General features: G+C 42.7%; 2 protein-coding genes across 6 annotated transcripts; both read left to right on the top strand.

The window, feature by feature from the left end:
- The first annotated feature begins 295 nt into the window (after window positions 1–295).
- On the top strand, window positions 296–16,450 carry MTRF1L (mitochondrial translation release factor 1 like). 2 transcript variants are annotated; one of them, XM_074580445.1, is made up of 7 exons: window positions 296–665; window positions 3,372–3,451; window positions 4,642–4,825; window positions 11,773–11,936; window positions 12,893–13,010; window positions 14,750–14,886; window positions 15,351–16,450. In XM_074580445.1, the coding sequence occupies exons 1-7, from the start codon at window positions 374–376 to the stop codon at window positions 15,564–15,566; spliced, it is 1,191 nt and encodes a 396-aa protein (XP_074436546.1). In that variant the 5' UTR covers window positions 296–373; the 3' UTR covers window positions 15,567–16,450. The 2 variants fall into 2 exon arrangements, with proteins under 2 accessions (XP_074436546.1, XP_074436547.1); XM_074580446.1 differs by having other exon boundaries at window positions 530–665; window positions 3,311–3,451.
- Window positions 15,729–24,590, top strand: FBXO5 (F-box protein 5). 4 transcript variants are annotated; one of them, XM_074580442.1, is made up of 6 exons: window positions 15,735–15,859; window positions 16,961–17,004; window positions 20,432–21,165; window positions 21,498–21,588; window positions 22,708–22,869; window positions 24,013–24,590. In XM_074580442.1, the coding sequence occupies exons 2-6, from the start codon at window positions 16,996–16,998 to the stop codon at window positions 24,262–24,264; spliced, it is 1,248 nt and encodes a 415-aa protein (XP_074436543.1). In that variant the 5' UTR covers window positions 15,735–15,859; window positions 16,961–16,995; the 3' UTR covers window positions 24,265–24,590. The 4 variants fall into 4 exon arrangements, with proteins under 4 accessions (XP_074436545.1, XP_074436543.1, XP_074436542.1 ...); XM_074580441.1 differs by having other exon boundaries at window positions 15,775–15,859; window positions 16,899–17,004; XM_074580444.1 differs by lacking the exon at window positions 16,961–17,004 and having other exon boundaries at window positions 15,729–15,859.

Raw genomic sequence — 24,590 nt, 5'->3', positions numbered from 1 at the left:
GCACAGAGGACCTGGCGAGGTTTGGGGGCTTCTTTTAGTCAGAATAAATAAAAACGCACCCAAATGCCCCTCACACGGCGACAGCCGCCCCACTGTGGCCTGCATACAGGCGTGGAGCCCCGGGGCACGCCCCCTGCCCCGCCCTGCCAGCGCTAGCCAATCACAGCGCACCCGCCCAACGGGCACCGCCCCTCCTAGCCGAAGGGAGACGAACCCCTTCGTCCCTTTCCGCCGGAGGAGTCACGACAGTTTCCGGTCGCTCCCGAGTCTCTTCGGCAGCTTCCGGAAACCCGGAAGGGAGGCGGCTGAGGGTGCTCAGGTGTTTCCGGCCGGCGCGGCCAGCGCCGGTGGAGGACAAGCGCCCCAGCCAGGCATGCGGCTACTCTCGCGAGTTCTCCGCGCGGCGCAAGGCTGCCGGGCCGCCGCGCTGCCCCCGCCGCGGAGACCCCGCGCAGCGCCGGGCGGGGGCAGGGCGGCGGGGACGCAGCCGCGCCGCGGGCTGAGCGCCCGCCCCGGCTTAGACGAACTGTTCGCCGCCCCGTCCTTACACCGCCTGCTGGAGGCGCGGGCGCAGGGCGGGGCGAGGCCGGAGCTGGCAGCGCGGATCCAGCGGCTGCGCGACAAGGAGCGGGAGCTGTGCGACACGCGGGAGCTGGCGCGGCAAGGTGCGGGGGGGCGGAGCCTGGGACACGGGGAGGGGCGGGGCCTGGGCCGGGAGGGGCGGGGCGAAGGCGTTGCCCCGCGGCGCCTACTGGCGGGGTGTGTGTGGGTGGTGGGGTGATTTGCATACGCCGACGCGACTGGTGGAGCGCCGCAAGGGGGCGGGGCGCACCCGTGAGGGTGTCGGCGGCGCGTGCGGGGCGCGCGTGGCGGTGGCGGGAGGGCGGTGACACGCGTGGGAGGGTTAAAGGCCTGTCGGCCGCGGCAGTGCGGGAACGCGGGGGCGGGGGGGTGGTTCCTCAGGGTTCCGCGGCCGAAGGAGGCGAGCACACCTCCGCAGCAGAGGTCAGGGCACGAGTGGGTGTCGGCGCGGGCGGGAGAGAAGGAAGGAGGAAGGGAGGGAGTGGGAGTGGGAGAGGCGCGTCCAACGTGCGTGGGAGCCGCTGGTACCTGAAGGAAGGGCAGCGTAACAGCATCTACTTCATATAACATAAAGATAATTAATTAGGGATTAAAAACTTAATTTTAAAATTTTTTTATAATTTTTTTTTTCTTGCTGTGGTATGCCCGCTTGCACCCATTTTGGCAGCCGTGGGCCTCAGCGGCTCTTCGTGCTGCCTCCGTGCTCTGATTTAACTCTGAGCTGTGTTGTCAGCTTTTAGTGTTGCCAAATACCAAATATTTATTTTTTTTTCCCCAAATCAAACTTTGTTTTGGTAGCGGTCAGAAACCAAAATGCAGAAGAACAGTACTTTAAGATCAGTAAGCATTCACTAGATCATGAAATGTTCCCCAGATCATTTAATACTTACTGCTTCTCTAAATACTGCTGAAATAAGAGTCTTAACTGTATTCAGTTATTTCAGCCGGTGGAGATGGCAAACACTGTCTGACAGGAAACGGCCTCTTTTTTTTCTGTTCATTCTCTCTCACCTCATACTGAAAAAGGAGAACTGATTCTTCTGAACAAACTAATCAATGACCCAAACTAACAGAATGAAACGGAACGGAGGGATTTTTTTTCCTCGCCTTTCAGAACCTGTTGGAGAAGTAGGTGCCATCAAAACCAGGTTTAGAACTTCAGCAAAGTGAAGTGATTACAAGGGCTTAGTCAGTAACTTTGAGCACCTCTGTAGTTCCTACTTAAAAATATTTGTATATATTATTTTTAAATTATTTTAGAACTTATATTACATTTGCACTTTAAAGTATTCAACTGCTTTTAAATAGATTATTTCTTAATTGTATAATTGTTGCATTATGAATAGCTGATTTGATTGTAATCAATTTGTAATTCCTTAATTCATATCCTTCCTTCTGTTAGCCTTAATGACTAGCCCTTGATCAGCAGTTATTGTAAAGAAATGTAGATAGTTGGAGATGATCAAGTTTACATGTTTAAAGAGTTACAGTTAGTCAGGTAGTCAACCGTGGGTGCTCTTATTCAGCTGTAGGTAAAGAGCACATTTGTTGTTTAAAACAATTTTACGCATGACTCGCTTTAGAATTTCCTTCTTACAGAAGTGATTCTGGGGGGGGGTAATTTACCAATGTTAAACCTAAATTGTAAAGCTTCATTTAAAATTGTGCTAGTGGCTAAATGCAGTTAAAGTGCTGAAAAGATGTGGCTTTACTGTAAGAGTACACCTTCTGTCTCAGCTGAGTGCATTCTTGAAGCTTGCTGTACACAGAAAAAAGAAGTTTAGCATCTTTTTTTTCTTCTCTTGCTGCTGACTGTGCAGTTACGTGTTCCTGTGCCTTCCCCAGTTCCCCCTTTTTTCATTGTGTATACCATTTTCTCATTTTTGGGGTAATATTTTTTTCTTCTGGGTGAGTGAGCTGAATCAGTGCGGATCAGAGGCTATGTAGGATGCTGAATTTTTTTTTTTTTGGGGGGGGGGGGGGGGGGAGGGGGCGGGGGTCTGATATTGACCAGAAGAAAAGGAACATTTTAACATATCGAAACTGTAGTACTGAAAAACAAGTCTTAATTGTAAAGCATTTGTGTTGATCAGTCAAGTAACACTTCAAAATTACAAGTTCCTCTTCTTATGCAAAAGTTCTCCTATACCTTTGTTTTTAGTGATGTGTTAGAAGTTTTGCAGCTGTTCTGGAATAAATTGACAGACATGAAATACATGAAATTACCACTGCTGTCTTCAAATTTTTGCATACAATGATCGGGGTAATAGTCCTTTTAAGGAAGTGTCAGTCGTGGGGCTGCTCCGTAAATCTTTTATGTTCCTGTCGCAGTCAAATACAGCGAGTAATTTCTTAGAATCACGGAATGGCTGAAGTGAGAAGGCACCTCTGGAGATTGTCCAGTCCAACCCTCTGCTCAAGCAGGGTCACCCACAGCAGGTCGTTCAGGGTTGTGTCCAGTTGGGTTCTGAATATTTCCAAGCATGGAGAATCTGCAACCTCTCTGGGCAACCTGTACCACTGTTTGACCACCAGCACAGTGATTGTTGTTTTTTTTCGTTGAGTTGGGTTGTTTTGTTGGGGTTTTTGTGTACTATTCATCTTTGTTACAGATCGTATTATTAATCTCATTTTCTGACAGGTTTAGTGTGTTCGGGGTTTTGTGTGGTGGGGTTTTGGTTTTTTTGTTTTTTTTGTAGAGTAAATTTTTCGTGTGGTTATTTTTCAGAAGGTTTTCTGAGAGTGGCACTGATAAAAGTCTGAGGATTAACCATACTCAAATATTCCAGATGAGAATGAAGATTTCCAGAAGCTTGCAGAAACGGAAATCGCCTCCTGTGAAGAAGAGATAGCTGAACTGAAAAAGGAGGTTAGATCCCCTTTAAAAGCCTCTATTACCTTGCCATTCTTAAATGAACAAAGACAAATTGTCTTCATCAAAACATGATGTATACAATCAACTCTTCTCCCCTTCAAATTGTACTCCTCAACTAGTGTCTGTTATCTAAGGAAAATGAACAACGCAGCTGGTATAGAGACAGCCTCTAAATAAGCGCTTACTTGTATCTGAAATTCTTTGAATCAATACACCTTTGTAAGTAGGTGCTATAATTTGTCTTGTCTGGGTGTACCTTTATGGATGTCCAGCTTTTTATCCATTGGAAACATTCAGCTTGTATAGTATCAAATACACAGTGGTTTTGAAAAAAGTATTTTAGTAGTATGTAACTACTTTAGACTGCTACATTAAAAATAATGATCTTTATGTAAACAAACTGTTACATATTCTTAATTTACTGATGAAGTAAAAGCTGGTATTGTCACATTCTTTATTCCTTTGACAACAATGAAACAGTCGCTTTATAAATATTTTTGTTAAATACTTATGGTTTTGCCAAAAGAAGGAGGAGAAGTCTGTGGAAAGAAACATCACCTAATGCTAGCAAAGGAAGATGACTGAAAAGCACTTGCAAATCATCCAGAGTTTTGATCCAGCCTGCAAAACTGTGATAGAGTTGGTTTTTTTTTTGTTCTAGTGTATCTTTCTTCTACAGATGACTAGAAGGCTGTCTCTCCCTTTGTAAATAAATAAATGAATAATAGAGCTGAGTTGTTGTTGAAGGACTGTCCACCTGAACATCCATACCTTATTAGCTCTGCAGTTGGGACCAGGTTAAAAGGGAACCTGCTGGGAAGAGAGATGCTCAGTTGTCTTGCAAGAACCAGGGTGTATCCCGTGGTGCTCAAAAGTCGCAGTGCTCCTGATGTGTGAAAACTTCTGTGAAGTTTCATATGTCTTTAGAGAGACCTACGTCGCTCCTGCAGCCAGACACAGGGAGCCTTCTTGCCATGCAGCATCCCTCCCTTCCCCATTTTCCCGACCACTGCTGCTTCCCTGCAAGAGGCAGGAGGAGTTTGTCCTCTGGGCATCCCAGGAGTTCGTGCAGGAGAAAACACAGCCTAGATCCATTACAGGCTTGTCTGGCATTTTATACTGTCCCAGTTGTGGATAGCAGCGTCAGAGGGGGAAGTCTTAGCTGGGTGTTTCTGTGTTCGCAGATAGCGTTGCTTTTGATTCCTTCAGAAGAAACAGACAAGAGTGATCTTGTCATGGAAGTAACTGCTGGAGTTGGAGGGCAGGAAGCCATGCTGTTCACCTCGGAGATATTTGATATGTATCAACGATATGCTGCCTATAAACAGTGGAAATTTGAAGTATTAGAATACTTTCCCAGTGAAATAGGTCAGTAATGGATATACTTAATCTTTGTAACTCTTTAATTTAAGTTGAAACGCTCATTCATATGACACTTGAATTTCCTGACTACAGGAAGCTAATTTGCACTAACTTAATTTTAGAAGCGGAAGATTGTTTGAATGTCTGAATATGATTTTCCTCAGCTTCTGTATTTGAGAATGAAATTCCATTTCAGGAGTACTATTAAAATACTAAACTACTAAAATATAAAACTTGCCTTTCATTAGTTTCAAAAAAGTAGAAATGAAACCAAGTGCTTGGTGGAAGAAGATGCAGATATGTTGGTTTAGCTTTTTTTTTTTTTTTACAAATACAGATTACATATACTTTTTATTGGATACACTGTTCTACTTAGTTACTGAATGTTTCTAGTGTTTATAGATCGGTTTGGTGGCGGGTTGGAAGTCAGTGTATTATTATGAATACCTTGGCAGAGAGAGATGAGTATTATTAAAACTGTTCTTGAGTTTTAATCTAAAACGTCTTGAATTAATCTGAAATAATGTGATTTGAGGATTTACGTAGGCCATCTGTAACAGCTAACGGATGAGCAAAATGGGGGAATTGTTGAGACTTTCAGAGGAGAGATAAGAGACCTAATTATTTATGAAAGTTTTACAGGTAATCAGTTTAACAGCTTGTTGCCGGTAAAAGGAGATGTTTCTCCTTTCTCCCTTACTGCCTCACTGTCTCTCTGAGCAGTCCTACCTTTTTTGTGCGTGTCTGTTTTGATGTCCTTTCACTAAAACTGGCAAAGACTTTGCTTTTTACAACGGGTATTTTTTTTTTTGCCTAGTTAATGTGTTAAATCAGTTCTCATGAGCCTTAGAGCTAGCAAAAGATAAGCAGCAACAGGGGGGTGAATGCAAGGAGGTGGAAAAACTGGATCTTTTGGTGATGAGCTGTGAAGTTGGTTCACCACGTCTCATGGAACAGTATCTTTGTAAAGATGGGGACTGGTAGCATTACGCAACAAACTGAGGCTGTGGCACATGTTAGTTAATTTTAGCTTAATCCAGTTAGTGTGTAAAGTTGTTTCGCAAAGATCAGGCTGCTGTCTCTGTGTTGCTGCTGACTTCTTTGCGTTGGCACTTGGCGTTATGCATCTTCGCAGAGTCCCATCACCAAGTCACTCCAACTGAAAAATAGCATTAAAAAAACCCACCCCCGATTAGTTTTCAGGTGATGCAGCACAACGGAAGCAGAGAAATGCTCATGTGGGTGGTGGAGGCAGAAGTGTGTGGCTACTAGTGCTGACAGGGAGAAAACCAGGCCCTCCTTCCAGCAGCAAGAGGTTCAGTCACCTTAAGACAACTGTGAAACTGCAACCCAAAACATGCCCAACCAGTGGCAGGGATTTCGGGTTTTGATTGATAGATTGTTAGCCACGTTTCTTCAGCAGGCTGGATTTGCTGTGTCTGTCTGTGTTAACAGATCTGCAGGCTTACTGTTACCCATGCTGTTGTGAGTAGAGCCAGCACATTTTGCTTACTCACATATTGTTGTGGGGGTAACGGATGTATCATAGGGGGTATGGATCAGTAGATGGGTGCTTGTGCAGCTTACTGCCCATACCTCGGATCACTTGTGAAACTTTACCTGTATTCATACTTTCATCAGCATTTTTTTTTCTTTTTAGTGAAACTTTGAAGAAGAAATGAGAAAAGCTAGGATGTTAGGATATGCAATCTGTCAGAAAAACTCATATTTTTTTTCAGTCAACACAATATAATTGCAGAGAGATTTTTAGCCAGCTTTGAGAGATGTTCTAACACTCCTTCTGGTTACTTACGCCGTATTTTGGACTCAGTGATATTTTCAAGTATCTTGAACCCTTTCTGTTACAACTGTGTAGAAATGAAAAAAAAAATACAATCAATATCCACAGCTCTCCTAGTTGAGCTTCTCATGTCAGTGAGCTACTTTCCCCTTCTAATGAGGGTCTTACTGTGCCCTAAGACCATCTTGCATAAGTACAGTTTTTTGATTCACTGTTATATATTGAGAGATTAAAAGAAGGTTCAAAAATCAGACCCCATGGAAGAAATGCAATTGGACATCACAAACTAGCTTGATTTGTTGTCTGTGTTCACACTTCACCTTTCAGATATACAGATACAATTTAACTTACTATGGATTTCACTTACACTTCTGGGGTTTTAAAATCTTTACTAGAATTTGATTTTTAAAAGTGCTATATCTGTAAAATGTTTGAATAATGTTCATTAGAGTTCTTAGCTGGTGACATTTCAAGTTGATGAACATGATCTCAGGTTTTTACAGTATCAGAATCTCCTTCCAGAGTGTCTGCTGTCGATTCAATTAATATACGTTTTTTTACTTTGGTGATACTTGAATTCATTATTGTCCGTCTAGATTTGTTACTATTAATAAAACTTTTTTTTATGGTCAAGAGGTCATTTGTCAAGTAAACTGTTTTCACAGTTCAAGTGAAGGTAGGGACAAGAAGCAGCTTCACGTTACAGCGGAGTTCGTTGCTGAAAGAGGAAAGTCATCTTTGTCCCCACTCACAACCAGGCAAACGCTTTGCCAGGAGCTGATCCCGTTCAGCCTTCAAAGCTGACAGAACTCTATTAACTTTTTTTTTCTTTTTTTTTTTTTGAAGTATATGGAATAAACATCATGCAGGTTAGCTGCGTTTAAACAGAATGGGGGAAGGGTCTGGGTCCTCCTTATTTCATATACTAGAGGGAGTTGCTCTTCCCATTGAAGCAAGAAGTAGGTGGGGTGAACCCCAGCAGTCGCACACAACTTCACCTTCAGAGCACAGTTTCACAGTCAGCTTGAACAAGGGCTGTCCCACCTTCCATCCAGCTGCCAGCTGTGTGTTCCTTCTCTCTCAGCTCCAGCAATTTTGAGGCCACAGTGCTAATTGGATCAATACGCTGATTTGGCTTAAAAACTCTCAGTGATTGGATAGTTTAAAGTCGGGTCTGACTCAACTTGTGGTCCTGTGATTGGAAGAGAAAGGGAGTTGTGCTTGACTACCCTTTTGGTGAAAGCTCAATCCTTGGACAAGGAGCCCACACCTTCAGAGGCATTCTCTTCAATGCCTTAAGTGAGAAATTGAAGTAATACGTTAGCCTGGTATATATCTAACTGTATTTTCTCTTTGAAACCGCTAGGTTTTTAATGGTTATATATTTGGTTTAAACTCTTTTGCACCTGTCTCTGCACCAAAATGAGTGTTTAGGAAGGTAGGATGTAAATTTGGAGAAAAATAAAGGCAGCCCTAGCCTTTGTCAGCCTCTTGCGGTGTATTTTCTGATCTTACTTGCATGACCGCATGTTGTCAAAACTGAGGAGCGAGAAATCAGTTGGGAGGTAGGGGCACTATAGATGGCACTGCCACTGAAAGGCATGTTTGAACCCTCAGGTTCAAAGTGTCTGAGCTGTGCTGAGCAAGAATGGAGTTAAGGACGCTTGCTGGTGACACTAAGCTGTTGCATCCCAGCCATGCTTCATTTTTATGGACTGCATGAGCAAGAGCAAGGTCCTGCATTAACACATCAGCCTCCCTCATTTCAGAGAGCTCCAGAATTTGGCTGAAATCTGACTGTGAGCCTGTGTGAACAAGGCGAATGTTTGAGCTGCAAAGCTGCAATTAAGAATTGGTTTCAGACCACTCTTGACTAACTTTACTGACCTACCCCAAGGGATGCCATGGTGCAAAAATAGCATGTTCAAGATTTAGTATGCACATTACAGCACAAACCCACGTGTCATTATTTATCCACTGCCTCTTGCCCTGTAGTGGCAGGCAGAGACACAGATTTGGGACTTAGTCTCAATCTGGGTATAAGACGCCACATAAAAAACAAGCATGAACTCAGACCCTTGTTGTGTGAACATCAGCTTTCAGGATAGAGAGGGACATTTTAATTGAAAGGGGCAAGCATATAGTTCGTAAGAGGTAACTATATTTGACAGGATAGTTGATTTGAAGCAGTATGACTTAAAATACCCGTCTTTTGAAACAGTTTCTCGGTCATCTCATGTGAAGCACTATGGTGCCGCAGGCACACTGTTATTGCTACAAACTTAAACTCTCCTGAACGTGTCACAGGTGTGGCTGCAGCTCAGACAGTCTGTACCCATGGTATGTATATGTTAATGCTGGGAGAAGTGAGGGAGAAAAGACAGAACATTAGCTTTTGCAATGAACTGCTTATCACGTAATTAATACTTTTCAGTAGCACCATAGCCTTGTGGACATTCACATTATTTTTACTCCTGGCATAGCCTGGCTCCTTCCTCATGTGCAGAGGTTGCTTATGATTTTTTTAGTACTTGCTTTTATATGTAAAGGAGTACATAAGTTTTATTCCTCAACTGCATTAATTATTTTAGGTTATGTAAGATTCTTTTAGAGTACAGAAGAAATCTTTTGTTCATTTGAGTAGCATTTGCATAGCAGTAGAAAGATTTCACAGTACCTGTTAGAATGAAACTTACTGATCTAAACTGAAGATTTTGACAGATACTCTTCTTTGTTAAACTACATGCTTTATGGTCATATTTATTCTAAACATAACTGATTTATCTCATAGAATTGATAGTAGATGATGGCTATAAATTAAATCAGTGAAGCACTAGGTATGTTGAATAGTGCATTTGAATCAAAGTGGTACAGATTTGTACAAGTAGAAGAAAACTTGTAGAAGTCAGAAGGACAAAAACGAGATGAAAGAGAAAGGAAGAGGCAGTTTAGGCTATTTTCCACAAATGTGACTGTAAAAAGAAATATGTTTTAGTAAAGTTATGAGGGAATGTTAAATTTCTGTAGAATGAAAACGTTTGCAAACCTTCTCTGTGGAAGTGAAAAACTTGGCCTATGTTCTGGCTAATGATTTTTTTATGCTCTGCAGGGCATTTTCATGTTCTATGTTGTCTTCATTTTCCTCTCTTAAAAAGCTGATATCTTGTCCCTATGGCCGATTTCCTTAGTCTAGAGACAGCCTAAAACAGTATTTCTGAGAAGTGTGTTCCTCTTGTTTTCCTCATCTGTGGTTTCTTGTTGCAAGACTTCAACTGCAGTGCTCTTTGAAGGCCACCTATCTCCTCTTCAATTATTCCCTTGGCACACCATCCACAGTCCTGAGAATGGGATCTGGGAGCTGAGCAGGATTAAAAACCAAAACAGGTGAAAAATTACATTCACAGAATCACAGAATGGTAGGGTTGGAAGGGACCTCTGGAGATCATCTAGTCCAACCCCCCTGCCAGAGCAGGATCACCTAGAGCAGGTTGCACAGGAACGTGTCCAGGCGGGTTTTGAATGTCTCCAGAGTTGGAGACTCCACCACCTCTCTGGGCAGCCTCTTCCAGTGCTCTGCCACCCTCAAAGGAAAGAAGTTCCTCCTCAAGTTTAGGTGGAACTTCCTATGCTCAAGTTTGTGCCCGTTACCTCTTGTCCTGTCGCTGGGCACCACTGAAAAGAGCCTGGCCCCATCCTCCTGACACCCACCCTTTAAGTATTTATGAGCATTGATAAGGTCCCCCCTCAGTCGTCTTTTTTCCAGACTGAAGAGACCCAAATCCCTCAGCCTTTCTTCATAAGAGAGGTGTTCAAGTCCCCTAATCATCTTGGTAGCCCTTTGCTGCACCCTCTCCAGCAGTTCCCTGTCCCTCTTGAACCGGGGAGCCCAGAACTGGACACAGTACTCCAGGTGCGGCCTCACCAAGGCAGAGCAGAGGGGGAGGATGACCTCCCTCGACCTGCTGGCCACACTTGATGCACCCCAGGATGCCCTTGGAATTCTTGGCCACAAGGGCACATTGCTGACTCATGGTCATCCTGTTGTCCACCAGGACTTCCAGGTCTCTTTCAGCTGAGCTGCTCTCCAGCAGGTCAGCCCCCAACCTGTACTGGTGCAGGGGGTTGCTCCTCCCCAGGTGCAGCACCCTACACTTGCCCTTGTTGAATTTCATAAGGTTCCTCTCTGCCCAACTCTCCAACCTGTCCAGGTCTCTCTGTATGGCGGCACAGCCTTCCGGTGTGTCAGCCACTCCCCCCAGCTTTGTGTCATCGGCAAACTTGCTGAGGGTGCACTCTATCCCCTCGTCCAGGTCATTGATGAATATATTGAAGAGGACTGGACCCAGTACTGACCCCTGGGGAACACAATCATTTATAGTGCCATCACTTCTCTGATCCTTCAAACAGTTATACCAGCGTGACTGAAGGCTTTGCACAGTAGCAAACAAGGAAGACCAAGAATGCTAGAAACTAGTATTGCAACAAACTCTTTCTGTTGTGAAACCATAATTGTACTGGGTTTTACTTGCAAGTTCCAAGCTGTTCAATGCTAGGTTTTAGGATATTGCTGTCAAATGTTTTGCTGGATGTATTCGTAAGAGGGGCAGGAGTTGAAGTTCTGCTTACTCAAAGGGAGCAAAAGATTACAATGAAATGAAAGAGCAAAGATGAGACACGGGTAGGATGCCTAGACGAGAATGGATAGGAAGAGGAGTATGAATAGTATTCATCCTTTAGTTAGAGTTAGGTTTTTTCCCATTGAATGATAAGGTTCTGAACTAACAATAAAAAAATTGATGTAGTTTCTGAAGGTGGCATAAACTTACTGGTGTTAGAGTTCTACTGTGGTTTATGATTGTATGTGTACATGTATGTACATGGTTTCTAGGCAATCTTTTTATGATTATAAAAAAATAAAATTGGACTCTATAAAAATTAGACAGTTCTTTACTTGAGGTAGTGTGTGAGCATGTATGTCTGGCTTTGTTTTTAAGACTTTTCTTGCATTTTTGGTGCAATTCTGCCTAAATATTTAAATGGAAAAAATCATAATTTTAAGAAACAAATGACAATGATGCCTAAATACACTGAAATAGCATAGTACCAGCAGTTTTTCTTACAGCTTTACAGATGTTTTTCTTCTATATTTAAGGTGGTCTAAGACACGCAGTTGCCAGTATAGCAGGTCTTGAGGCTTACAAGTACATGAAATTTGAAGGAGGAGTGCATCGTGTTCAGCGGGTGCCAAAGACAGAAAAACAAGGACGCATTCACACCAGCACAATGACTGTTGCAATATTACCCCAACCCACTGAGGTAATATTTATCTTCTAGTATAACAGACTTTACCATGAGCAATGTTTTTACATGCTGTATTGTTGATACCCAAATGTTTTCTGTCTCTGTTGTTATTCTCTCTTAATGATTTTTTTTTAATCTTAGTTTTAACCTAAGTCATATTTATTGGTTTATTTTTATTTTTGTCTAGATGTGTGCAATAAAGGATTTCTGGATTTCCTCATAATCCTATTCTCAAGAAAGTCACTGGCAGTTTACTTCACTGTAACCTGAAAATTCACTGTGACTGTGTCTTGCATGTTTTGTGGAAAACTTTAGGTTTTTTACAAAGTAACAACAGGCTGAATTAGTTTACAGAGCCCATAGAGATTTCTTTTAGCACCTTCTCTTCTCCATTTTTGTAGTGTCCTCACTTTCCCCTTCCAAAGTGTATGGGTGATAATTCATTCTCGCCATATTTGCTTGGTTAAAAAAACTGACTAAGAATTAAAGCTTTGTTTTGATCTTTGTTTCACGTTGACCTCGCAAATTGTCAAAGATGTTATCCTTCCTATTCTCTCCCGAAGTTGTCTCTCTCCTTCCTCCCAGAGACTGTCGCCCCATTCCAGAGCCAATCAAGGGAATATGTTCCATTTTATCTAAAAACCCATCTGGTAAAGTCCAAATATTGGTTAGCTTTGCTGGAAGAAGGTGCAGAGCTTTCAGAAGAAGAAGATTAGTGTTAAGGGATGGTTATGCCTTAAGCTACTATTTGTCTGATTTCCTGGCTTCTATCATGTCGCGTTCCAATCTGGCTGCAAGGATTTGTTAATATGTTCATAAGAGGATGTGAGATACCGTTCATAAACTTTAAAAAGTTTGATCTTGCCTGAATGTGCCATATAAAATAAACCAACTATGCATATTTGACATCTATCTAGAAAGAAATAACATGAATACATTCTTTTTTTTTTTTCTTCTGTCTCCCATGACAGATGAAGCTGCAAATTAATCCGAAAGATCTACGGATCGAAACAAAGCGAGCTAGTGGAGCTGGAGGCCAACATGTCAATACCACAGACAGTGCTGTACGGATAGTTCATATTCCAACAGGTACTTCATTTATTCCTTAGTACAAGATCTATATTGCTGTCAGAATGTCGTTTGAAACAATGGTTTTATTTTCAACCCTGGGCAACAGTAGAGCAGTTTTCATATAGTTTTCATGTGTGTTCATGGTACTGTAAATGCACCATCTTATGCCCACTCCACTTTGTAATAACGAGTACTACTGCCTTCAGTAGGTGAGCTATCCATTTTGCCATTAATCATGACACTCTAAAAGCATCCAGATCAGTTTCTATTAAAAAGTTATGTTTAAGCTTTCAAATAATGGAAAAGAAACTGAAAAACTGAGTAGGTTAAAATCTGATGATTTGCCTTTTCTTGACTAGTCTCTGAAAGAGAGATTGCTCTATTTCCATATGAAAATGTTGCTTTTAATTGCAGAGTCTACTCATGATGCCAGCTTCTTTTTGTCTGCTGGCTCCTTTCCCGTAGATTACACATATAATTAGCAGGCCCAGCCCCAGGGCTCAGGTTAGGAAATGCAGGAGGGATGTGAGATACGCTTTCAAATGCTACCTGATTTTAGCTATCATATCTTTTCTTTTTATTGCCATTCCTAAGCTTTTTACTTCCCTTTGAGCAATCCACAACAGCTGTCTTGACTTTCATTGCTTTTTAACTTTTCCTCTTCTCTACCACAAACATTAGTCAGGCTTTACGGCCTCAGGTAATCCCAAGTATCTTCACGTACGCAGATTTTTGCCACCCATTTCTTCATGTTTATTGAAGACATTAATCCATTCTGCACTTGTTGCATCACCTCAGTAAAGCAGAAGGTAAATAGTAGAGAGGATAGAATTCAGTTCAAGGTATGGTGACAAAAAGGTACTCCAGATTCAAAAAGTTTTGGATTGCCTGCATGTTTGGGAAAAAAAACCCCACACAAACTAAAATCAGCAAATGATCTTAGGTTTTGCTGAAGGCAGTTATTAGTGTTAGTTATAGAAATCTTAAAATGTATTGCAAGTTTTTTTGTGGTTATGCACTGCAGATCATTCATAGGGTGTCTGTATTTCACCTTATCTCTTGACTTTTTCCTATCCCACCATTCCCTTCTTCATTCCTCTGGGTTCTCTTCCTTTACAATTGTCCTGTTACTTCTTCTATTTCTCTCATCCTAACTCTTAGGTTTATAAACCTTTATTTTGACCCAAAAAGTTTGTAAACAAGTCTTTCATAAAGTAATACTATGTAATCTTATAAAAGCATAATGTCAAATTACCAGAGTTACTTAAAGTAAATCCAAGTAACAACTTAGCTTGTGCTGTCTTATTCCTGTATTTCTTCTCCTCTTTCTTAATCTGTTCACTTCTCATCTTAATTTGACTCGTATGTTTTGGGGGAAGAGACCACACCTTTTTTTTAAAAGAAAATAGTGCCCATTTTTTTATATTCTGATCATATTCTGTATACTCACTATCTTGTGTATTTTACTGCTCCTTAAATCCTAAATTTCCTGGAACTGTGGCCAAAAATTACAAGTATTAAAGTTGTATTCTGTAACTCAGATTACATCACGTATCTTCTATTTCCTTATCTGCCTGTTGTCCAACATATCGAATTAAATTTCTTGTTTTATGGCTTAAAGCACCTGTAAAACTCAGCCTGCACTTCTCTCCCAAACTGTATTGTTAGACATTAATAAGCCTAGACTTCTAGAAATTGCCAAAACCCTTTTAGTATGCCTTACCGTTAAGTGTCAAATGTCATGATATTTTTGGCAGGGATCGTGTCTGAATGTCAGCAAGAAAGATCTCAAATTAGAAACAAAGAGAAGGCTATGCAAATGTTATCTGCTAAACTCTACAATGCCAAACTGGAAGAAGAAACCAAAAAGAGAAACAGTGTTCGAAAGATTCAAGTAAGTTTCAGTTAGTAAAGATATAATTCTGTAAAAGCATGTGTTCTTAGGGTAACTCCTGTGTTGAACTGCAAATAGTAAATGGAAATATAGAGGAAAAGGAGCCCAGGAAGGACTTATATGAGGCAAAAAAATTACAGTCTACTTGAGCAATAAAGGTCATCTATAAGCCAGACTTAAAATTTCAGTAGTATGTAAATTCTAGAGATTTAGTGAAAGAAACTGGATCGGAACATGAAGAACCGGAACAGTTTTAGAAAAAGATACAGTAAAATAATTCTTCTACATGTTTGAGAACAATTACTGCAACTGCTGAACTGGTCTAAGCACTATACAACTTAACTATAAAACATTTTGGATAATCATGGGAGGAAGAGAAAGCTTTTGCTTCAGATGCTTAATCAATATTTCATGCTATTTATAAAAAATATGATGATGATAAACTGATTCTTCTTTTTTCATAGGTTGGCACAAAAGGAAGATCGGAGAAGATCCGAACATACAACTTTCCACAGGACCGGATTACTGACCACAGGATAAGCAGATCAGTGCATCATATTGAGTCTTTCATGCTAGGGGAAGAAATGCTAGATGAAATGATACAAACTCTGAGAGAATATGCTGATTATGAATCTTTAATGGAAATTATTTCAGAAAGTGAAAAAGAGAATCTATCCTGAACGTTGCCCTTTGTCAGCCCAATACAACAGATGCAGACATTTGTCTGCAAAGGAGCTTCTTGGAGCACCACCCAGAAAATGCAACTGCTTTTCAGATCATGAAAGACACCACAACTTGTTTCCTCATGACTGATAAACAGTTTTCTTACTTGCTGAGTAAAAGACTTTATTACCTTCATATGAGACATTATTGCTGCAGCAGTCCCTTTAAAAAATAAATTTGACTGGGCCAGAAGTAACTGCGATTTTTACCTTTCTCCGCCGAGAAGATACCGACACACCACTCTCGAAAGGTACGCATCAAAAAATGAGGTATTTCTAATTCCAGTTTTCATTTAAACAATAGTTTAAACATCAGGACAGTGTCAAATAGCTTACCTGAGAGAACAAAAAAATCCTATTTTGTTTGAGTGATTGGAAGAAAGTGATAAATAAATGACCCCAATACTAATCTGTATATTTGTTAATCACTTATACATGGCATGGGAGAGGGAGTCGAAATATGTATCCTTCATATTATCATGGCCTTCCGGCCCTTATTAATAAACAAAAAAAAATGTTAAGGAATATCCCTCGTTCAAAAAAAAAAAAAGTGGTGGAAGCCAACTGCCAAGTTATATGAATTGGTTTTGAAAAGGATGTTTCTGTTCTTGAGTCAAAAGTGAATAGAATCATTACAATATTGTTTGTCTGATATTTCAGTCTCCATGTGGCTTCAGTCCAGTTTATCCTTTATTTTTTTAATTGACTCTCCAGTTTATTGATTTCCTAAACGTTATGTGGTATGAACGGCATCTTACTGGTTTTGTCTATTTATTTAACAGCATCTTAAAACATTTGATCTGTGAAATCAAATTAAAACGTTTGCCTTTCTTACCTACTGATACATGTGCCTGTGTTTATATCTGTGGGTAAAGAAGACTTTTAAGTTAAATTTATTTTAGACTACATTTACAATGCCAAATACATACAGCAATACAAAACCTGCACCTTCCATGCCACAGTATCACATCATGCATTGTATCTATGCATGTGTGTATACACACACAGAATGTATTTGAAATGTAAATACCAGTAAATAAGAAATTGGAACCTAAGGAAAATGTTATCAGGAATATACTTGCAGACTTGTAATTAAAATTAGTGTAAGAAATGAGAAATGGAAGAAAGTTTGCTAGAGATAGCTTATAGAAATGCATTATTTAAACATTCTGTATAAAAAAAATCAACTGATTGTTATATGTTTATTACCATCTTGTGTTACATTTGAGACTGCAGTTTGAACCAATGCATGTCAGAAAAACTTATAGAATCATTTATTACCTTTATCAGCTTTATTTTCTAGGAAATACTGCGTGGTAACTATGATTAAGTTCCAAATCTTTTCATTAAAGATGCGTACATTAACTGGAGATGCAGGAATGCCCATATGCATAAGGTGAGGCACACATATTTCCTGTTAGTGAGACCTAGGTCTCATGCCTGGCTCGCAGCCTCCCTCTTCTTGCCTGGCTCCTGAACAGACACTAGATGTGTTGTTGCCTCTGATCGGTGTGAGAAATCCCAGGTATCACGTGGTTCTGGCAGGAGGTTGACAGAGGTATCCCAAAACTGGCATCTGACAGCATCATACAAGGTGGACTTTGCTACCCTGAGTTGTGCCTTCTTGGCCTGTCGTGGCAAGCATTGCTGTGTGGAGACTTGAAGTCCCTTTCTTGCTCCATATTCATTTTAACGCAAGTTAAATATAGATGCACCATATTAATGATGACACAGCATCTGTTTGAGTTGATGCAGAGACTTCAACTGATTCCCTCCAACGGTGTTGTTGGCTTTAAAACATTAATAAGATACCGATACATGGCTTCACGTAGAAGTCAGTATCTGTAAAGCATGGGCATGAGTAGTGAGTGATTCTAACAAAAAGTATATAAAAAACCCCAAAACAATCAAAACCAAACCTACTGGGAGGTCACTCCTGTTTGATTCCAACCACGTGAAGCTGGAATGCACTACTTACAATATTCAGAAACGGTGTCACTGAAGTAGGAATCTGAACTGTCACTGTATGAATAAATACAACAGCTATGACTGGTATAACAGCAACGAGGAATATTAATTGTCGCGCTACAAACGCGACCTTCCTGGGCTGTGAGGATTGTCTTCTCACTGGTGTCCACGCCGCGTAGCTCCCAGTGCCACTCCTCCCCCAGCACCTCATCTCCCCGCCCGGACAGCTGCGAATAACGCTGGTTATGCTGCCAAACAAATACAATTCTTCCACGGGGGAAGAACCCAGGTGTAAGAGCCCAAATCTTTCCCCGGGGCAGGAGCTTTGCGCGCTGTGGTCGATGTCACCGCCCCGGGCGCATCCGTCCTCGGCGGGCGCTTACACGTCTGTGTCAACCCCCGCCCCGCCTCCCCCGGGGCGCAGAAGTCGCCCGTGGGTGCGGGAGAGCGCCGCGAGCCCGTCCGGCTGCCGGAGGAGGAGAGGGAAAGAGGGAAGGAGGGAGGAAGAGGAGGAAGAGGCGGGAGACGCCCCGCGCCCGGGTCTCCCGCGCTCCGCCCCCCAGCCCGGCCCCAGCCCGGCCCCACCCCGCGCCGAGCGCGCGCGCGCCACCTCCCCGCCACTCGCCTCCCTCCTTTTGCCGGCCGAGGAGGGAAAATGCTGAGCCGGGCCGGCGCCGCCCACCGCCCCTCAGGATTGGTCCCCCGCCTTCCGCCCGCCTCCCATTGGCCGCATCCCCTTACCCCGGCGGCGCCCCATTGGCCGGCGCGGTTTTGGATACCAAATTCAAAGTTTTAATTTAAAAGTAGCCGGCGCGGGCGGCAGCGCACTCACGGTCTGCGGGACGCGGCCCTGCAGGTAAGCGCGGGCGGGTGCCGGGGACGGGGCTCCGCGGCAAGGCTCGTTCGGGGCAGCGGGGCTCCGCGGCGAGGGCTCCGTGGCTGGGGGACCGTTCGGGACTCCGCGGCGAGGTCTCCGTGGCGAGGTCTCTGTGCCTGGGGACGGTGGGACGCCGTGGCGAGGGCTCTGTGACCGGGGCTATGGTGAGGGCTCTGGGGGCTACCGGCGTACGCGGTGGTGGTGCTGCGGGCGCTGGCGGTGCTGCGAGGGGTGGCGGGCAGACCGGGGACGGGGATGCCCGGCGGCCTCGCCGCCCTCCCCAGCCTCGTCCCGCAGCCGTCCCGCAGCCATCCCGCCGGCGGGATGGGATGGGACCGGACGGGACGGCGGCGCATGGCCGGCCGCGGAGCGCCCCGGTCCCGCCACCGAGCCGCGTGTGGGGCCCATCCCGTACTAGCGGGACCGGGTCCGGGTCCGAGGCCGGGTGGGGAGCCCAGCTCCCGCCGGCGGGCAGCGGCGGGCGGGGAGGCGCCGCGCCGCGCTGTCTCCCGCCCGCCGGGCCACGCCGCCGGAGGGGGGCATCCCCCCACCGCGCTCCTGCCCGCCCCGCCGCCACCATTTTAGGGGAGAATCCCACAAAACGGGGGGAAAGCGGAGACCCATCCCCACGAAAGCGCGGGGTCCAGGGCCGCGGGGTACGGTGGGTCCGGCGGCCGGTCTACCTGCCGCCCGCCCGGGCCATCTTTGGGCGCCGGGCGGGAGCAGCCTGACAGCGCCCGGGGGGCCCGCGGCTGAGCCCGCTCCGGTGGGGGGTCGGGGCCGGCCTGGGCGCCCCAAAGAACGAGGAGGAGGGGGGAACACACACATGTTACCCAGTTCTGCAAGGTTTCAGCCCAAAAGCTCCCCTGCTCGCTCGCGCCGCGCAAGCGAGGGGGGAAGAGGGGAAGGAGGCTTAGGGAGGGCTCGCCTTTCCCCCCCGGTTCGCTCACACTGTACAAAGCCATAAGCCTATTTGCTCCTTTCTTCCACCAAACGTAGGGACGAAGAAGGGACTCTTTTTTTTTTTTTTTTTTTTTTTATTGAATCGTTCACGAAACACGTTTTCCTAATGTGTTTTTTCTAAAACGGCTGGAAGCGCTTAAATCCTTTAAAATGCCTGCTCAAATGGGGGAACTTACTTTTCATATGGATTACAAAGCATGTTGAAAATTATTTTCCCTCTAGATTTAACACTTCCACAGAGATGGCTTCCTTCTTCCCTTCAGCCCTCGCCCATCCCCCCGCAATTGTTAATATAGATAGCACCACACTTCGGGGGGAGGGGAAGGCAACAGGGCAAAAAGCACCCGGTTTCCCTATAATATCTATTGACCCTCCACCCTCTTAAAAATCATACTTGTAAGTACGCTGTATTTCACTTTGACGATTGTTTAAGGGTCGCTGCTTTCCATTGTAATTTATACATGCATTGTAATTTACACATGCATGTGAGCACTCATGTTTTTCCTGTGCCACTTGGCCCCCTCCCTCTCTAAAAATGCCAGATATCTGCCTGCATCAGCAGCATTGCCTCTGCCCTTGGATGCAAACTTCAGGCTGCTCCGACCTGGCTATAGCCCTGCACGGGCCTGCTGTCACGCATGGACCCTCTGCCACTGGTGTCCCTAGAAGGGACCGCAAGTGTCCTGAGTATTAGGGTAGGAAGTGGAGACATCGGTGTCTCTAAAAGTAATCTGTACTGGTGGAACAGTAACGAAGTAAATCATCTAGTCGGTTCTCTAGCCCCAGTTATATGCAGCAGAAAGCTCAAATTTTGAGAAGATCTCATAGATTTAATGTGTGGCTGATCAGATTCTCAGTTCTGCCAGTTGTCTGTGTTTTAGACCCTGGAGGGTGAGTTAGATAAAAGCTTAAAATGTGTAATGCAGAAGAAAGGTGTGGTTGGTTCTTTATAAGAAAAAGAATCTGTGATGCAGTTTATGCTGTGTTGTAATACTGTCCTTGTTGTTTCTTGCAGGATACAAACAAAATAATTGAATCAAACCTTAACCACTCTTTCAAAATGAAACGCGATTTTGATTGTACGTCTCTTCCTGCTGGGTTTGCACCATTGAAGTCTGCTGTGGAGAAAACAAGACTGGAAGAATCCTGCTCCTTGAATTATGAGGAAGGCTTTTGTAAAAGCTGTGCTGAAGACCATCAGAAAATACTTCTTAGTGACTCAAACCATGCGGCCACCAGAAATCTAGAACTTGAAGATGAAGGAAGACCTGTACATAATAAAGAAAATAAACAAGTAACCCAGACGCTTGATGAAGGTATCTATGAAATGGAGGCACTGGAAAACAGCAAATTTAATGAGGACAGTGGTTATTCCTCTATGTTAAGTAGCCAATACGCTGATGCAATAGAACATGATGATAGTATACCTTTGGCTGGGAATCTCTGTGGCACACCAAAGCATTGTCTCAAGAACCAAAACCAAGCACAGTTTTCAAAGAAGACTTTGTTGCCAGTAATCCATTACGAAGAAATGATTTGCTCAACTTTGAAAAAAAGTGGTAAAAGAAATCTCAAGTCTTGGGCTGTAGTGGACAAAATTGTTCTCAGGGGAAAGGTTGAACTTTGTAACCTAATTGGAAAGAAAATGGGATTAGACAAAATAGACATTCTTGCCGAACTCTTCCAAAAGAACCTGAAGCATATATTAGCAAATATCTTAAGGCATCTCAGTGAGATGGATTTAGTAAAGTAAGTATATCAATCTTGTTGTATTTCATTGGGAAAGTAAACAACCTAATCAGATGGTTTAAGAATGTTTTAGATATGGGGCTTGTGACATTGACAAAGACAATGGTTAGTATTATATATTAATATATTGAAACACGAACTGTTGATGTAAGCCATGGATAAGCCAAATATGGACAATGTGTCTTTTCCCTAGAAGGTAAATTAAAGACTACTACTGTGAATATATTCCATCTTCTCCATGAAAGAAAAAGATTACATAGTTATTCCTACTCTTAAAAAATAGTTTTTTCCTTTCCTAGGAGGTAACTGATATGTTTGTATTGTCATTACAGTTTTGCCAAAGTCAGCACAACATGGCAGAAGATTCTACAAGAAGACAAATGGATTTTCCAAATGTATAATAAAGCTGTGAAAAACCTTTCTGTAAGTTTGTAGGACACTTGTAGGATATGTCAAGCCTAAACCAGCAGTGTCTTTCTGCTATTTCAGGACTCCTTCCAGCCTTAAGAGATCACAGAAGAGTTTGTTAGATAGAAGACTTTGTCTCTGAAGTGTCTCAGTGTGTCCTGTTAAGATGCCTGGTCTCGGGTGTTGCTAGTCACTCCACTGGTAGTGCATAGACTCTGGAGCCCAAGGAAGGATGACTGAGCAGGGTACCCAAGAAGAGATGTAGATGTTCTTAGGAGCTTCCGCATGTCTGTGCACAGAGGAAGGCACACAGAGAAACCACTCAGCTGCCTGTGCCATGCAGGTTCTCTGCTTATACTTTCTAGCAACAGTCTCTGAAGTGCGACATGTTGGCCTCAGAAAACTGAAAGGCTTTTTGCATTATCAGCTACTCCTAGTGCCTATTTGTCCCACGAAAAAAAAAAAATACAAGATCCAACCACGCTAGCATTGCACTTTACCAAGGAAGGACTCTTTTAAAATGTTCAGGGTGTTTTTATTCCTTGAGAGACAATTAAACAAGGCTTAGAGTCTGCCACAGAATAAGGTGGTCAACTAGCTTGAATTTTGGGTAGTATTTTATGGTGCTAGCCTGTTGGGATGAAGTAGTTGGACACCAGTGAACATTCATCCCATAAAGTTTGATTTCCTCCCTGGCATTGTATGCTTTTTCTTAACCTGAACTGCAAACTTAAAAAATTAGTGTGGGAGGGGTTTGCTTGAAGTTTTCTCTCTGAAAAAGTATCCCTGTTCACTGTAAAGAATTACAAGTATTACTTTGTTCTTTAAAACATTGCTGTGACTAGGTTACATGCTCTACCTAAATAATTATGTTAATACGAAAGTCAATTGCATTATGTAATAGAAGATGGTTGGTTTTGATGGTCTGAACTAGTGGACTATTCTGCACATTTATAACAGTAGCAACCAAGCAAGCTAAGGTAAAATTAACATACTACTTGGTATGACACTTTATTATAGGAAACCTTCTAGCCAGGAGGACAGATCAAAAATAAGTTGTAGACTTCTATTAAACCAAAAGTCAGTATCTGATAAGTCTCTTCTCAAACTTTATTCTTGTTTTTCTTTCATTAGAATGGCGCTAAGGCACCAGAACATGCAGCAACAAGGGACTTTGTTGTCTACCGAGCAGCTTTAGCTTCCATTCAGAAAGCAACCCCACCAAAAAACTTGAGTAAAAAAGGCACCAGATCCAAAGCATCTAAGAATCACAGCAGGCTCATGGAGTTTTCTGAGGTAACTGGTGATTTCCATTCATCTTTAATTTCTCATATGTTGTCTGGCCCACGATCAGCTTGTGAAGAGTATTTCTAAAAGTAGTGTCTCCAATTTGAAGTGCTTGTAACTCCTACTCGTATGGCTGCCAGACTTTGCTTGTTGAGCATATTTTAAGATGACATCAGAAACGAAGTGGAGAATATTGGTACATACACTGAGATGTCCTACATCTTTTTTTCCGCCCCTCCCAGGTGCCTAGGTATCCTCAAAATGGCTTAGTGGGGTTCATTTGGCTTAAATTTTGGCTTGGATAAGACATGAAAATGTTTAGTAATTTCCTCTTAGTTTCCATGGGTTTATAATGAATCATGTTTTCCACCTAGCATTCGCACAAAAACTATCAATTTTGCTTCAACACTGATTGGCAATTAATTTTTTTTTATTAAAGGTAAAGACTAAGTAGTTAGGTTTTTTTTTCTTTAAATGGGATGAATGAATAATTCTGCCCATTCTATGCTTATTTTTCAACTAATTATCTGACATTGAAATGTCTTTTTCTAACTTCATATTTATTAAGTGCCACACATTTGGAGTTGTTAACAACTGCTGACAGTGTAAGCTTCCCTTTACCTTGTTGTTTTTCTGAAGCTTTTGTTTTTCCACGTGTAAGTGCAGGTCTGCGTTGCAAAGGTCTTATAAGACTTTTTAAAATGTTTATTGAAGGTCATTGTTTGTTAATGAGCAATGTATTTTCTTAACTAGAAAAAGTTTTTACACTCAAGCTCCAAAGTCTGCAAATTGGTACAATGAGAGAAGAAGATATAATCACACTGGAAAGTATGATCAAGCTGCTCTCATACTACTATATGGCACTTTGTACCATTAGGAATCTGAAAGTTCAGCTGTACATTTAGTCTGTCTGTCCCTTAAATTTCAAATTTAAAGAATTTTAAATTGGCTACCTCTGTTCCAGTCCAAAGTACTCACAGTTATAGACCAATTATTCCTGTTCAATCTCCATCAGAATTTGGTACAACCAGAATTAGGCTTAAGTAGGAGTAGGAGAAGTTAAATGTTTTGTGGCACTTGGATAACATCAGGGAATATTTGGGGTGTGTTTACCCTCCACTCATGATTTTCTTTATATGCTTTTTCCAACAGGCTGCCAAGACCTTGAAAAACACTGAAAGCCTTAAAGTCTGCCATCGCTGTGGCTCACCTGCAAAGTATGACTCCTATCTACAAAGAGCGACGTGTAATCGTGAAAGCTGTAGCTTTGACTTTTGCACAAAGTGCATGTGCAGCTACCACAGCTCCAGTGACTGTATGAGTGGCAAACCAGTGAAACCCAGCTCTAAGCTAGGGCCGCTTCCTGGGACTAAGAAAAGCAAACAGAATCTACGGCGATTGTGATCCATCCATCCATCCATCCCAGTACAGATACTCAGGTGTCCCATAAAAGTCTTTTTAGGGTATGAACTTTTCCACAAAGAAAATCAAGGAAAAACATGCTTTCTGCTATTCTATATTTTTAAAAAAGGTTTAATTTTATTATTCCTCTGTACTATTTAGTCATGGTCAAATTCCTAGGAATCATCATAAATATCCATTTAAAAAAGCCTTACTAATATCTAAATTTAAAATAAAATTCTGGATACGGATTCTAATAACATTTTAAATATTGTCCTGACAATTTGTCTATTGTGTTCCAGTCTTCAAAACACCCCACAGTAATATTG

This window comes from Larus michahellis, chromosome 3 (assembly GCF_964199755.1).
Source record: "Larus michahellis chromosome 3, bLarMic1.1, whole genome shotgun sequence".
Lineage (NCBI taxonomy): Eukaryota > Metazoa > Chordata > Aves > Charadriiformes > Laridae > Larus > Larus michahellis.
This window is presented reverse-complemented; position numbering and strand designations above follow the sequence as displayed.

Bases quoted from the DNA above. Each gene is read 5' to 3' on its own strand.
- MTRF1L (XM_074580445.1), top strand. From the start codon at position 374: ATGCGGCTACTCTCGCGAGTTCTCCGCGCGGCGCAAGGCTGCCGGGCC. The intron at 666-3,371 runs GTGCGGGGGGGC...CAAATATTCCAG, and splicing joins GCGGGAGCTGGCGCGGCAAG to ATGAGAATGAAGATTTCCAG. The intron at 11,937-12,892 runs GTAATATTTATC...CTCCCATGACAG, and splicing joins TATTACCCCAACCCACTGAG to ATGAAGCTGCAAATTAATCC.
- FBXO5 (XM_074580442.1), top strand. The intron at 21,166-21,497 runs GTAAGTATATCA...TTGTCATTACAG, and splicing joins AGTGAGATGGATTTAGTAAA to TTTTGCCAAAGTCAGCACAA. The intron at 21,589-22,707 runs GTAAGTTTGTAG...TTCTTTCATTAG, and splicing joins AAGCTGTGAAAAACCTTTCT to AATGGCGCTAAGGCACCAGA.